Genomic DNA, 13,158 nt, shown 5'->3' on the forward strand with positions numbered 1-13,158 from the left:
GTCACCACGCCCGGCTAATATTTTTGTATTTTTAGTAGAGACAGGGTTTCACCATATTAGCCAGGATGGGCTCGATCTCCTGACCTCGTGATCTGCCCACCTCAGCCTCCCAAAGTGCTGGGATTATAGGCATGAGCCACCGTGCCCAGTCTTTTTTTTTTTTTTTTTTTTGAGAATGAATCTCACTCTGCCATCTAGGCTGGAGTGCAGTGGTGAGATCTCGGCTCACTACAACCTCTGCCTTCAGGGTTCAAGTGATTCTCCTGCCTCAGCCTCCCAGGTAGCTGGAATTACAGGTGTCTGCCACCATACCTGGCTAATTTTTGTATTTTTAGTAAAGATGGAGGTTTCGCCATGTTGGCCAAGGCTGCTCTCGAACCCCTGACCTCAGGAGATCCACTCACCTCGGCCTCCCAAAGTGTTGGGATTATAGGCATGAGCCACTGTGCCTGGCCCTTCCACATATTTCTAACATCTTTTACTCCACAGCCATCTCATAGGAGGGGCTCCTTCCTCTGTGAAAGATCTCTTTTCCAGCATGTCCTTCCCAGTCCCCAGGTCGTGGCCAGGACCTTTCTCCATCAGCCTCCACAATCCAGAGCTCCTGTATCCCCTCCCAGTGAGCTCTATGGACAAGCTGTCTGCGCTTCCCTGGGTGAGGGCTCAGGGCCAAAGCTGAGCAGACTTAGCAAATTGTGTTTAGCTGATGCAGAGTTGGCCCTCAACTAAATACATCATCAGCCTCACCAGCTCTTGCTGGGTCTTGGCAAGAGCGAGAGACTACACGCAGAGTCTCTGGCACCCTTGCCTTCCTACCTTAACACTTCTCATCTTGTGGAGCACCAGGGCCAGCTTTTCCCTGGCCTGTGCATGAGGTTCCACAAATCCGGCCTAGGCCTCTTGGTCTCTACCCTACCCCGAATCCCGTCCTCTTTTCAGATCCTAGCTCACTCACACCCAAGTTCTCTCCCTCCCCTAAGGCATCATTCCATCTAAGGAATTCCAAGTAGAGACATTGAAAACAAAGAAATCCAGGTTGGTGGCGATTCTGGCATAGGCCTTCTGATAACCCACTTTGAGGAGGGGACCCAGCTGAATGCCTATTAGAATCCCTTGAGAAAGAAAACCCTGGGCTGCCAGAATTTCTCCCCCACCAAGTGAGGGACTCTTTGCGAAGCTCGATGACCTCATTTCTCACATTACTGATGGGCCTACCCTTGCTGCCACTCAGCTCCTCCCTGGGGATATAATGAATGAATACTTTGGGGCATGGGGAGCAATCCTAGCCAAACAGAGAGAAAGAGGTGCCAGGAAGGCTGGGGGGCTTGGTTAGGGCCCCAGGCCCACATTGGTTTCTAGAGTCTTCTTTGCATCCCTGTTCCAGGGAAAGACTGAGGCATGGAATTCAGATGCACAGCAAAGGCCACAGGACTCCTGGCCAGGGGCTGTGGGGATCTGGACAGTAGCATCCTTAGGGGAGCTATAGCTCTTTGCCCTGGCTTCTTGACCTCCCACTTTTGGAAGGCAAAGAGGATGCAACTACCCTGGTCATGGGAATGGCTGGACCCCTCCGACTTGGAGACAATGGCTTGGCCAGAGCACGTGGGCGAGCCCAGGAGGCTGGCTTGGGTCTGTGGCTTCCTGGGAGGAAGTGAGGCATTGTTTCTTGGGCTGTGTGGGCCCGCTGGAACTCCAGCACAATGCAGGGAGTGGTGGGTGCCAGGTCTAGCCCACCGACAATCGGGAACTTGTTTATTGCTTTAATGACCCCATGGTGGATCCACCTGGAAATAGACCTGCTAATGAGCAGAGACAGAGCTGGCACAGCCCCAAGGGAAGCCTGTCGGGCCAGCTACCCTGGAGGCGCTACGGGTGTGTGGTCTGAGACTAGGAGAGCTGGGAAGTAGAGACCTGGGTTCTGTCTGGGAAAACCACAGGGAGATCTCATGCTTCTCCACTGCTATCCACCTCTTGTTGTGGGTTACAAGAAGGTGAAGTGGGGGAAGTGGTGTGGGGCTGAGAATTCAAGGCATAGTTGGTCTCCCCATTCCAGCCTTTGCTCCCAACTGCTGGTGGCCTTGGACAAGCTGTCTATACTTTCTGGGCCTTATGTCCTCATCTTTCAGGAAGGGATACCAACATCATTCCTGCTGTCTCCCCACTTCCCCAGGGTGTTGGGAGGATAAGGTAAGATCAGACACAGTAACTGCTTTGAACTCCTTGGAAGAAAAAAACCCTTTTAGACATCAAGGCTTTACACTGTTTGCTTCTTTCCCCTGTGGCTGGAGCCTGGGAACTTGGAGAGGGATGGAGTGTCTGGGACTTGGTTTTCCTAGACTGTTCATCAGACACCTGCCAGGGACTGAGACGAAATTAAAACTTCCCCTGCATCAAGGACATCTGAGAGCCAAGAGTGGGCACCTGGGAGGGGGCAATAATGTGTTGGAGCCAGCCCATGCCAGCTCACAGGAGCTCAGGAATGTTGAATCCACTGGTAGCTTGCAATTGGTTATTGTAGAAGTTTTTATTTCATAGATATCAGCAAACTCTACAAATCAAGGCTTGCATTCTTTATTTCCTTCCTTCCTTCCTTCTTTCCTTCCTTCCTTCCTCCTTCCTTCCTTCTTCCTTCGTTCCTTTCTCCCCCCTTCCTTCCTTCTTCCTTCATTCCTTTTTCTCTCCCTCCCTTCCTTCCTTCCTTCCTTCCTTCCTTCCTTCCTTCCTTCCTTCCTTCCTTCCTTCCTTCTCTTTCTCTCTCTTTCCTTCTTTCTTTCTCCTTCTCTCTCTCTCTTTCTCTTGAGAGCTGGGACAGGATGTGTAGAAGACCGTGACCCCCATCACACTCCTTACCCAGGTCTCACCAAGCAGTCCCAATCAGGTGTGGCTTATTTGCCCTTTGAACACAGAACCCAGGAGACTGGAGTCCTCAGCAGTTGAGAAAATGGCCTCCCTCCACACAGTAGTGGGACATGAGTGGCTGTGAGATAGGTGGAGGGTGCTGGAATCCAGTCCTAGGAAGAATCGGTCTCTGCTGTACCATACTGAGTTCTGAAGGTCAGGAAGCCAAACCGAAGCTCCAGCCAGGTGCTGAGTGTTTCTTTGCCCTGGTTCAAACACAGCAGTGAGTGGAGGGTCTGGGGTTGGAGGATGAAGGGAGTGGGATGAGACCACGAGGTAAACATATCAGGCATCTACGTGGACACTCTCATAGGAGCGTAACTCAGAGATCCTAGGAAGTATTTAAGGAACTGCTTGCTTGCTTGTGTTTTGGGGGTTTGTTTTTAATCCAAGAAGTTTCTTTACAGGCTGAAAAGAGGTGACCATCATCGATTCTGCTGAAGGCCTCTGGCATGGCAGGCCAGGGTGTGGGGGTGGGGAGCTGACATTGTGAAGCAGAAGGAGGAAGCTGCCAGTGACCTGGGATAGGTCAAGGGGACAGCTGTGGGCCCGGAAGCCAGGATATTCCGGTTCTAGTTCTGGCGGTGCCAGGTGATGCAGGGCAAACGGCTCCCTCTCCCTGGGTCTGCATGCTCTCAGCTGTACTCTGCAATCATCCACAGGTGATCTCTAGGGGCCCTGGCAGCATTGATGTTCTCTGACAGTTTATCTTCACTGCTCTTTGGTTTCTCTCATCAATGCCCCTACACATATGGGGTGGCACCTAAGGGCTTGAGGTCTTGTTATTGACTGAAAGTTTGTGTCTCCACCCCGTAAATTCATGTGTTGAAACTTCGATCCCCAGTGTGATGGTATTAGGAGATGGGGCCTTTGGGAGGTGATTAGGTTTAGATGAGGTCATGAGGGAGAGCCTCTAGGATTGGATTAGTGTTCTTATAACAAAAGCCAGAGGCTGAGTGCGGTGGCTCACACCTGTAATCTCAACACTTTGGGAGGCCGAGGTGGGCAGATCACCTGAGGTCAGGAGTTTGAGACCAGCCTGGCCAACATGGTGAAACCCCCTCTCTACAAAAGTATAAAAATTAGCTGGGGATGATGGCGGGTGCCTGTAATCCCAGTCACTCAGGAGGCTGAGGCAGAAGAATCACTTGAACCTGGGAGGTGGAGGTTGTAGTGAGCTGGGATTGTGCCATTGTACTCCAGCCTGGCTGAGAGAGTGAGACTCTGTCTCAAAAAAAAAAAAAAGAAGAGCCAGAGACCAGAGCGCTTTCTCCCTGCCTCCTCCATGATGTGAGGACACAGCAAGGAGGCACAGCTCTTATCTGCAAGCCAGGAAGTAGGCCCTCACCAGAAACCAAATCTACTGGCTCCTTCGTCTTGGACTTCCCGGCCTCCAGAGCTGTGAGGAATAAATGCTGTTTAAGGCACCTGGTATATGGTATTATTTTTGACAGGTGTGCTTCCCCACTCCTAGGAGATTTCTACATGTGGCATAGCCCGTCTTTCACAGTTAAAGGCATTTGCTCTGGAGCTCAGGCTGTCCTGGTCTCAAATCTTGGCCCTTGCCTCTTGCTAGCTGTGTAACCTAGGGTAACATGGTTTGGCTGTATCCCCACCCAAATCTCAAATTATAGTTCCCACGTGTCATGGGAAGGACCCAGTGGGAGGTAATTGAATCATGGGGATGGGTTTTTCCTGTGCTGTTCTCATGATAGTGAATAAATCTCTCACAAGATCTGATGGTTTCCTAAAGGGGAGTTCCCCTGCACATGCTCTCTCTTGCCTGCCACCCTATAAGACGTGCCTTTGTCCTCTTTCACCTTCCACTATGATTGTGAAGCTTCCCCAGCCATGTGGAACTGTGAGTCTATTAAACTTCTTTTTCTTTATAAATTACCCAGTCTCGGGTATTAGCAGCATGAGAACAGAATAATACATAGGGCATATTCACTTCTCTGCTCCTACTGCCTCACCTGAAAAATAAGAGTGGTCAGAGTGCCCACTACCCAGGGTTCCTGGAGGACCAAGTGAGATAATTGGTGTAAATCCTTGGCACAGATCTGGGACACAGCAGGTGAGCAGCCATGTTGGCTGTGGTTAGTCCATCATTCTGAGGATGGCACCGCTCTGCTTTCTAGAGCAAGGTGGCGTGGCAGTCCCAGGAAGGACCCACTGCCTAAGAGAGGTGGGAGACCTGGAATCCCCTCACCAGGGGAGGCTGTGTGTCTCCAGGCAGTCCTACTAGGGGATTTCAACCCAGCAAGTGAAAGTCACAAGCCCCCAGAGGAGACCCCCATTTTGTCACAGTTAAACTGCATAACTGATCTAAGGGGGAGAGTCAGGGAACTTGGGTTCTGACTCGGACTTGGCTGTGCTCGTTCTTACTTCTCTTGTTTATGAAATCGGGCTCATCTCTGCCCTGCCTCAGCCCAGGACAAATGAGGTCATGCTGACAAGCAACATGAAATCAGTAAAAATGTTTTAAAGGACTCCACAAAAATAAAACGAATTATTATCACAAATCATAGTAGAATTAATCTACATGGCCCAGGGCAGCCCTTGGAGATTTATTTGTGGGTAGTAGAACTTCTTCTCTTTCCCGTTCTTTTCCAGGGAGGTTTTTTCCAGCAGGCCCCTCTGCACCTTGGGGACAGAGTGGAGCTGAATGTCCCATGTAACTCACAGTCCTGTCTTCCACCTCCCACTCATCCCTCCACTGGGAAATCTCAATGTATTTTTAGGGAACCTCATTCCTCCCGCCCGTTTCCTTTCCAGGGCATGCCTGGGAAAGTTCTTAGGAACTCGTGAACGGAGGCTGCTGTAAGGACGCTCTCTTTGGCCTGGGCTTTGGTCCCTGGCCCACGTCCCCAGGAGGGCTGAGATGCCCCCTGGCAGTGAAGAGAAGAGTGAGAAAAATCCATGTGACGCGTCAGGGAGGGGCAGCTGCCAGAGGCCCCCAAGGAGGGACAATGAGTAAACAGCCCGGCCACCACCCCCAGTCCCCCTGTTCCACTTGGGTGCAGGCGGTTCAGCTTCAGAAAGCTGGGGGTGGGGCAGGCGGGTGACACATGCTCCTCTGGGAGTGGGATAAATAATCTTCAGCTGCAACAATAAAGATCAATTATGACCTAATCACTCAGCCCGATTCCAAAAGCCCAGGGGGTGGGCCTCGCCCTTCCTCTCCCTCCAGGTTTAATTATCTGAAGAGTCTTGGACTTTCATTTCTTGTTTTTTGTTTGTTTGCTTGTTTGTTTGCACGTGGTTGATGTATAAGTCTTGGACTTTGGGAGACCCAAAAGAGAAAGAAGATCTGCAAATAATTAAGCCAGGGGATGGCCTTCAGGACAGGAGTGTCCGTGGGCATGGGGTGGGGGTAGAGGATATGGCAGGTTCCCCCTTGGTGCATCTGTGTGGGTTGGGTATGGGGTGAGGGCAGAGAACCAGAGCAGAGGAGAGAAGGCAGCTGAAACAGACAAGTGCTTCAGGGACAGGAAGAAAATGGAGTGAGACCTGAGAGGCCTAATTCACTGACCAGTAAGGCAAGGAACATGGGAATATCTTGTACCCAGAGTTCTCCACAGTGCTCATGGTACATTTATTACAGATGTTGTATTTTTAAATATTTATTTATTTATTTATTATTTTGAGAGGGAATCTTGCTCTGTCGCCTAGGCTGGAGTGCAGTGCCATGATCTTGGCTCACTGCAACCTCCACCTCCCAGGTTAAAGAGAGTCTTCTGCCTCAGCCTCCCAAGTAGCTGGGACTACAGGCGCCCACCACCACGCCTGGCTAATTTTTGTATTTTTAGTAGAGATGGGGTTTCACCATATTGGCCAGGCTGGTCTCGAACTCCTGACCTCGTGATCCTCTGGCCTTGGCCTCCCAAAGTGCTGGGATTACAGGTGTGAGCCACCGTGCCTGCCCTAAATATTTATTTATAAAGATTTAATATACATATAAATATTTAATATTTGTAATGTTACAAATATTACAGGTGTTGGCAATATCCTTGAAGAGACTAAAAGAACTCAGAACGACACTGAACAAGCCAGCAGAGCCATCGACTCACCCCTACAGTCTCCATAGACAGACTCCATGAAAGCATTGGCCATCGGCTCTCACTGGTGTGGATATGTCACCAGTGGGGTAGAGTTGTTCCTCTCTCTGACACTGTATTAGTCCATTCTCACACGGCTATTAAAAAAAAAAACAAAAAAAAAAAACTTGAGACTGGGGTAACTTATGAAGAGAGGTTTATTTATTTATTTATTTATTTAGAGACGGAGTCTCACTTTGTCACCAGGCTAGAGTGCTGTGGCATGATCTCGGCTCACTGCAACCTCCAACTCCCTGGTTCAAGGGATTCTCCTGCCTCCGCCTCCCAAGTAGCTGGGATTATAGGCGCGTGCCACCACGCCCAGCTAATTTTTGTATTTTTAGTAGAGATGGGGTTTCACTATGTTGGCCAGGATGGTCTACAATCTCCTGACCTTGTGATTTGCCCGCCTCGGCCTCCCAAAGTGCTAGGATTACAGGCGTGAACCACCACGCCCGGCCGAAGAAGAGAGGTTTAATTGGCTCCTGATTCTGCAGGCTGTATAGGAAGCATCATGGCTCTGCTTCAGGGGAGTCCTTAGAAGGTTTCCAATCATGGCGGAAGCCAAAGTGGGAGCAAGGAGCTCCACATGGCCACAACAGGAGGAAGAGAGACAGCAGGGAGGTGCCACACACTTTCAAACAACCAGATCTCAAGAGAACTTACTATGGTGATGACGGTACGCGGGGAATGATGTTAAACCATGAGAAACCACTCCCATGATCCAATCGCCACCCACCAGGCCCCACCTCCGGCACTGGGGATTACATTTCAATATGAGATTTGAGCAGGGACACACACCCAGTTCATATCAGACACCATCCTTGGCCAAGTTCAGCCTGTTCAGCAATGCCTCTTGCCTCTACCCAACAGCAAGTGGTGCCCACTGTGTGTCCTCTCACACAACTTGCCCATGTCCACCTTCGGTACAAAAGAAATCACTGAAATACACGTGTATCCACAGCAGTGGCAAAGATCAATTTGACACAATGATCGAAACCTGTAAAGGATTCATGGCACACAGGTTAAAAACTCCTGCTCAGTTTGGCTGGGCTCACTGGTTTCCCTAAAGGAGTTTTGTGGTCGCAATTCATTTGTCCGGGATGTCTTCCCTGGTCTTTGTCTTCAGATAGAGGTAGCTAGAAGGTCCCTAATGGGATTTCCACATTTCCTCCACCATGTTTGCCCCTACATTCCTAAGCAACCCCTTTAGAATCATGGCCTGTTAGAGCCAGAAGGAATAGTAGAGGTGACAGAATCCATTTTACAGATGAGGAAACTGAGGCATGGGGCAGGGAAGTGGCCTTCTGTCTTCTAGTTCGGTGCTCTTTTCTTACCCCAAACTGGCTCTCCTGACTCCCATCTGCTTTCTTTCTTTTTTCTTTTCTTTTTTTTTTTTTTTGAGACAGAGTTTCCACTCTTATTGCCCAGGCTGCAGTGCAATGGCGCAATCTCGGCTTACTGCAACCTCTGCCTGCCAGGCTCAAGCAATTCTCCTGCCTTAGCCTACTAAGTAGCTGGAATCACAGGCATGCAACACCACACCCGGCTAATTTTGTATTTTTAGTAGAGACAGGGTTTCACCATGTTGACCAGGCTGGTCTCGAACTCCTGACCTCAGGTGATCCACCTTCCTGCCTAGTCCTTCCAAAGTGCTGGGATTACAGGCATGAGCCACTGTGTCCGGCCTCTCATTTGCTTTCTTTCTTTTCTTTTATTTTTTATTTTTTTCGTTAAGACAGCGTTTGACTCTTTTTGCCAAGGCTGGAGTGCAATGGCGCGATCTCAGCTCACCACAACATCCACCTCCTGGGTTCAAGAGATTCTCCTGCCTCAGCCTCCCAAGTAGCTGGAATTACAGACGTCCACCACCACGCCTGGCTATTTTTTTTAATTTTTAGTAAAGATGGGGTTTCACCATATTGGCCAAGCTGGTCTCAAACTCCTGACCTCAGGTGATCCACCTGCCTCAGCCTCCCAAAGTGCTGGGATTACAGGCGTGAGCCACTGTGCCCGGCCCATTTGCTTTCTAAATTATTTTCCACATTGGTTTTTGCTAGTTAGGTATATCTTTATTAGTGATAGTTTTACATTTTCCCCCATATCACATGGTTTTTTAAGACAATGAGGGAGGCTCACCCTGGATTAAACTGTATCCCCAGGCAGCCCACAGGGAAGACAGAACACAGGTTGCCTGTGAGACTGAGGCCCATCCCCCACCCTAGCGTTGAGGCTGCACTATGTTTTAAAATTACCTGGGTATATTTATATATTAGTGTTCTTTTCTATTTTGAAAATGCTTTCCCATTGTGCTTGGCTCACCGGGGCAGTGCTGTTCTCCTGGTTGTGCCGATAGGCTTTTCAATCAAAAACAAGAAAAAAACCCACACATTTCTATTTCTTTATATATCTCCGCTTTTTCTGGAAAATAAATATTTGTTGAATTGAATTGGGAAAATTTTTTAGAAAAATGTTTTTGTACCTTGTGTGTTCTGCTGTTATTGTTGTTAAATAAATGCTTTCAGTGACAGGGCTTTTGTTCTGGAAAGGGGGTTTTTTGTGTTGGGGAGGGGAGATATTCTACATCCAGGAGGCTATGTTAGGCGTTTTGGAGTGGGAGTCAATGCCTGCAAGCCAGCGGTGGCCACTGTCTTCTCATCTTTCTCTCCTCTCTTTCTTTTCTCCCACCAGGTTTCTGCCCCAAATTCACACACTCCCTCCTATCACCAAAGCCACCCGCCACCGCTGGCCTCCTGCATGCTGTGGGAGGAGAGCAGGGCAGACAACGTTGCCTCCCCTGACTCCCATCGCGCGGGCTTGTGAGTCCATGAAGCGCAGATGTCCAGGGAACTATCTGATGCAGCATGAGGGGAAGGTGATGCAGCGGCATCCCACCTTGAGATGAGAGGAAGCTGTTCTGGGCTTCCAGTGATTGGCAGCTGAGGTCACTCCTTTGCCCATACTCCGCCCCAAGACTGTTTCCAGTGCTCCGAGTTCACTTCAATGATCGTTGCACAGCAGAAGTGAGTTTTACTTAGGTTGAGACACTCACATATAGGGAATGCAGAATAAATCCCATCCCTTCCTCAGCCAGCAGGGGCAAGGCCCTGAGAAGGAGAACATCATGTAGGTACAGGCCAACCCCGGGGGCCTCTCACAGGGCCTTCCTCGTCATCACTCACCTCTCTATTCAGCAAACACTCAATGAGACAACCATGGACCCTAGGGATGCAACAGTGAAGGAGACGCAGCCCTTCAACACCTGGCAGGGCAGAGACACTTCAACAGTCATTACCAGCCCCAGTGGACAGTAAGTGTGATGGCAGGGAAGCCCAGCATGCGACGCCTGCACTTAGGAGGGACAGCTGACAGGCGGCTGGCCTTTCTTTCTTTCTTTTTTCTTTTGAGACGGAGTCTTGCTTTGTCACCCAGGCTGGAGTACAACGGCACAGTCTCGGCTCACTGCAACCTCCACCTCCTGGATTCAAGCGATTCTCCTGCCTCAACCTCCTGAGTAGCTGGGATTACAGGTGTGCACCACCACGCCAGGCTAATTTCTGTATTTTTAGTAGAGACGGGGTTTCACCATGTTGGTCAGGCTGGTCTCAAACTCCTAACCTCGTGATCCACTGGCCTTGGCCTTCCAAAGTGCTGGGATTACAGGCATGAGCCACTGTGCCCGGCCAGCTGACCTTTCCTAAAAGATGTGTAGGTCTTGTTGGGTGCAGTGGCTCATGCCTGTAATCCCAACACTTTTTGGTAGGCTGAGGTGGGCAGATCTCTTGAGCCCAGGAGTTTGAGACCAGCCTGGGCAACATGATGAAACCCTGTATCTACAAAAAATACAAAAATTAGCCAGGCAGGGTGGCGCAAACATGTGGTCCCAGCTACTAGGGAGGCTGAAGTGGGAGGATTGCTTGAGACTGGGAGGTCAAGGCTGTAGTGAGCTGTGGTCACACCACTGCACTCCAGCCTGGGCGACAGAGCAAGGCCCTGTCAAAAAAAAAAAAAAAAAAAAAAAAGATATGTAGGTCTCAATCATCTCAACAACTGAAGAAGAGAAGGAGAAAAGGCATTCTAGGAGAAGGAACAATGTGTGAGACAGAATGACCGAAAAGCAACTTCAAGTCCTGCAGAGTATGACAGGAAGCATGGGTGGAGGGGAAGCAAAGGCAGAAAATGAGAGCCGTTGGGCTCATCTATTTATGCCAAGCACTGTTCTGTGTGCTGAGGGAACCATGCTGAGCAAGAGGGTGCTCCCTGCTCTCATGGAGCCTCCATTCCAGTGGGGGAGACAGTAAAAACCAATCAACCAACCTAACAAGAGTCATAAATGCCGTACAGAAGATGACTGCGGAAAGGCAGGGCACGGCAGCTGGAAGAATCTTTTTTGTTTTTTTTTCTGAGATGGAGTCGTAGGCCGGGCGCGGTGGCTCACGCTTGTAATCCCAGCACTTTGGGAGGCCGAGGTGGGCGGATCACGAGGTCAGGAGATCGAGACCACGGTGAAACCCCGTCTCTACTAAAAATACAAAAAATTATCCGGGCATGGTGGCGGGCGCCTGTAGTCCCAGCTACTCGGAGAGGCTGAGGCAGGAGAATGGCGTGAACCCGGGAGGCGGAACTTGCAGTGAGCTGAGATCGCGCCACTGCACTCCAGCCTGGGTGACAGAGCGAGACTCCTTCTCAAAAAAAAAAAAAAAAAGAAGAGATGGAGTCTTGCTCTGTCGCCCAGGCTGGAGTGCAGTGGCGCAATCTTGTCTCACTGCTGCAAGCTCCACCTCCCGGGTTCACGCCATTCTCCTGCCTCAGCCTCCTGAGTAGCTGGGACTACAGGTGCCCGCCACCACGCCCGGCTAATTTTTTGTATTTTTAGTAGAGACAAGGTTTCACCGTGTTAGCCAGGATGGCCTCGATCTCTGGACCTCGTGATTCGCAGATGGGGCCACTGCACTCCAGCCTGGGCGACACAGAAAAAGAAATTTTTTTTTTTTTAATTGAGACCAGGTCTCACTCTGTCACTCAGGCTGGAGTGCAGTGGTGCTATCTCAGCTTACTGCAACCTCCACCTCCTGGGTTCTAGCAATTCTCCTGCCTCAACCGCCCGAGTAGCTGAAATTACAGGTGCACACCATCATGCCCAGCTAATTGTTGTATTTTCAGTAGAGACGGGGTTTCACCATGTTGGCCAGGCTGTTCTCGAACTCTTGACCTCAAGTGATCCACCTACTTCGGCCTCCCAAAGTGCCGGGATTACAGGTGTGAGCCATCATGCCTGTCCTGTTTAAGGACATTTTTACAGGGGAACTGCTTTAAAAGACTACACCCCCTGCCAAACTCCCACCTCTCTAGTCCCTTGTAAGAGTTACTACTGCATAACAAATTACCCCAAAACTTAGTAACATACGCCGGAATGGTGGCAACATGGTGAGACCCTATCTCAACCAAAAGTACAAAAATTGGCTGGGCGTGGTGGTGCACACCTGTAGTCCTAGTTACTCAGGAGGTGGAGGCACGAGAATTGCTTGAACCTGGAAGGTGGAGGTTTCGGTGAGTTGAGATTGTGCCACTGCACTGCAGCCTGGGCAACAGAGCAAGACCTTGTCTCAATAAAAAAAAAAGAGAGAGAAAAGAAAGAAAGAAAGAAAGAAAGAAAACAAAAAAAGGAAAAGGCATTGCAGATGTGATTAAATTAATAAATCTTGGATTAGCAGGTGTGCACAGTCATTACAAGAGACTTTTTTTTTTTTTTTAAACAGAGGCTGGCTCTGTCACCCAGGCTAGAGTGCAGTGGCACCATCTCGACTCACTGCAACCTCCGTCTCTCAGGTTCAAGCAATTCTCCTGCCTCAGGCTCCCAAGTAGCTGGGATTACAGTCATGTGCCACCACGCCCAGCTAATTTTTGTATTTTTGGTAGAAACGGGGTTTTGCCATTTTGGCCGGGCTGGTCTCGAACTCCTGACTTCAGGTGATCCACCTGCTTGAGCCTCCATAAGTGCTGGGATTACAGGCATGAGCCACTGTGCCTGGCCCAGCCACAAGAGGCCTTATAAGTAAAAAAGGGAGGCAAGAGCATCAGAGAAAGAGACGTTTTGATGGGTGCAGAGGTTGGCGTGATACGATTGCTGGCTTTGCAGATGGAAGAAGGCCACCAGCCAAGA

General features: G+C 49.9%; 1 protein-coding gene across 1 annotated transcript; it reads left to right on the forward strand.

Moving 5' to 3' along the window:
- The first annotated feature begins 6,163 nt into the window (after positions 1–6,163).
- On the forward strand, positions 6,164–9,900 carry LOC100592478 (putative uncharacterized protein encoded by LINC00303). Its single transcript, XM_004088090.1, is given in 3 exon segments — positions 6,164–6,204; positions 6,892–7,023; positions 9,687–9,900. Coding segments are annotated over 3 exon segments (387 nt in total).
- The last annotated feature ends 3,258 nt before the right edge of the window (positions 9,901–13,158 follow it).

Source organism: Nomascus leucogenys, chromosome 5 (assembly GCF_006542625.1).
Source record: "Nomascus leucogenys isolate Asia chromosome 5, Asia_NLE_v1, whole genome shotgun sequence".
NCBI lineage: Eukaryota > Metazoa > Chordata > Mammalia > Primates > Hylobatidae > Nomascus > Nomascus leucogenys.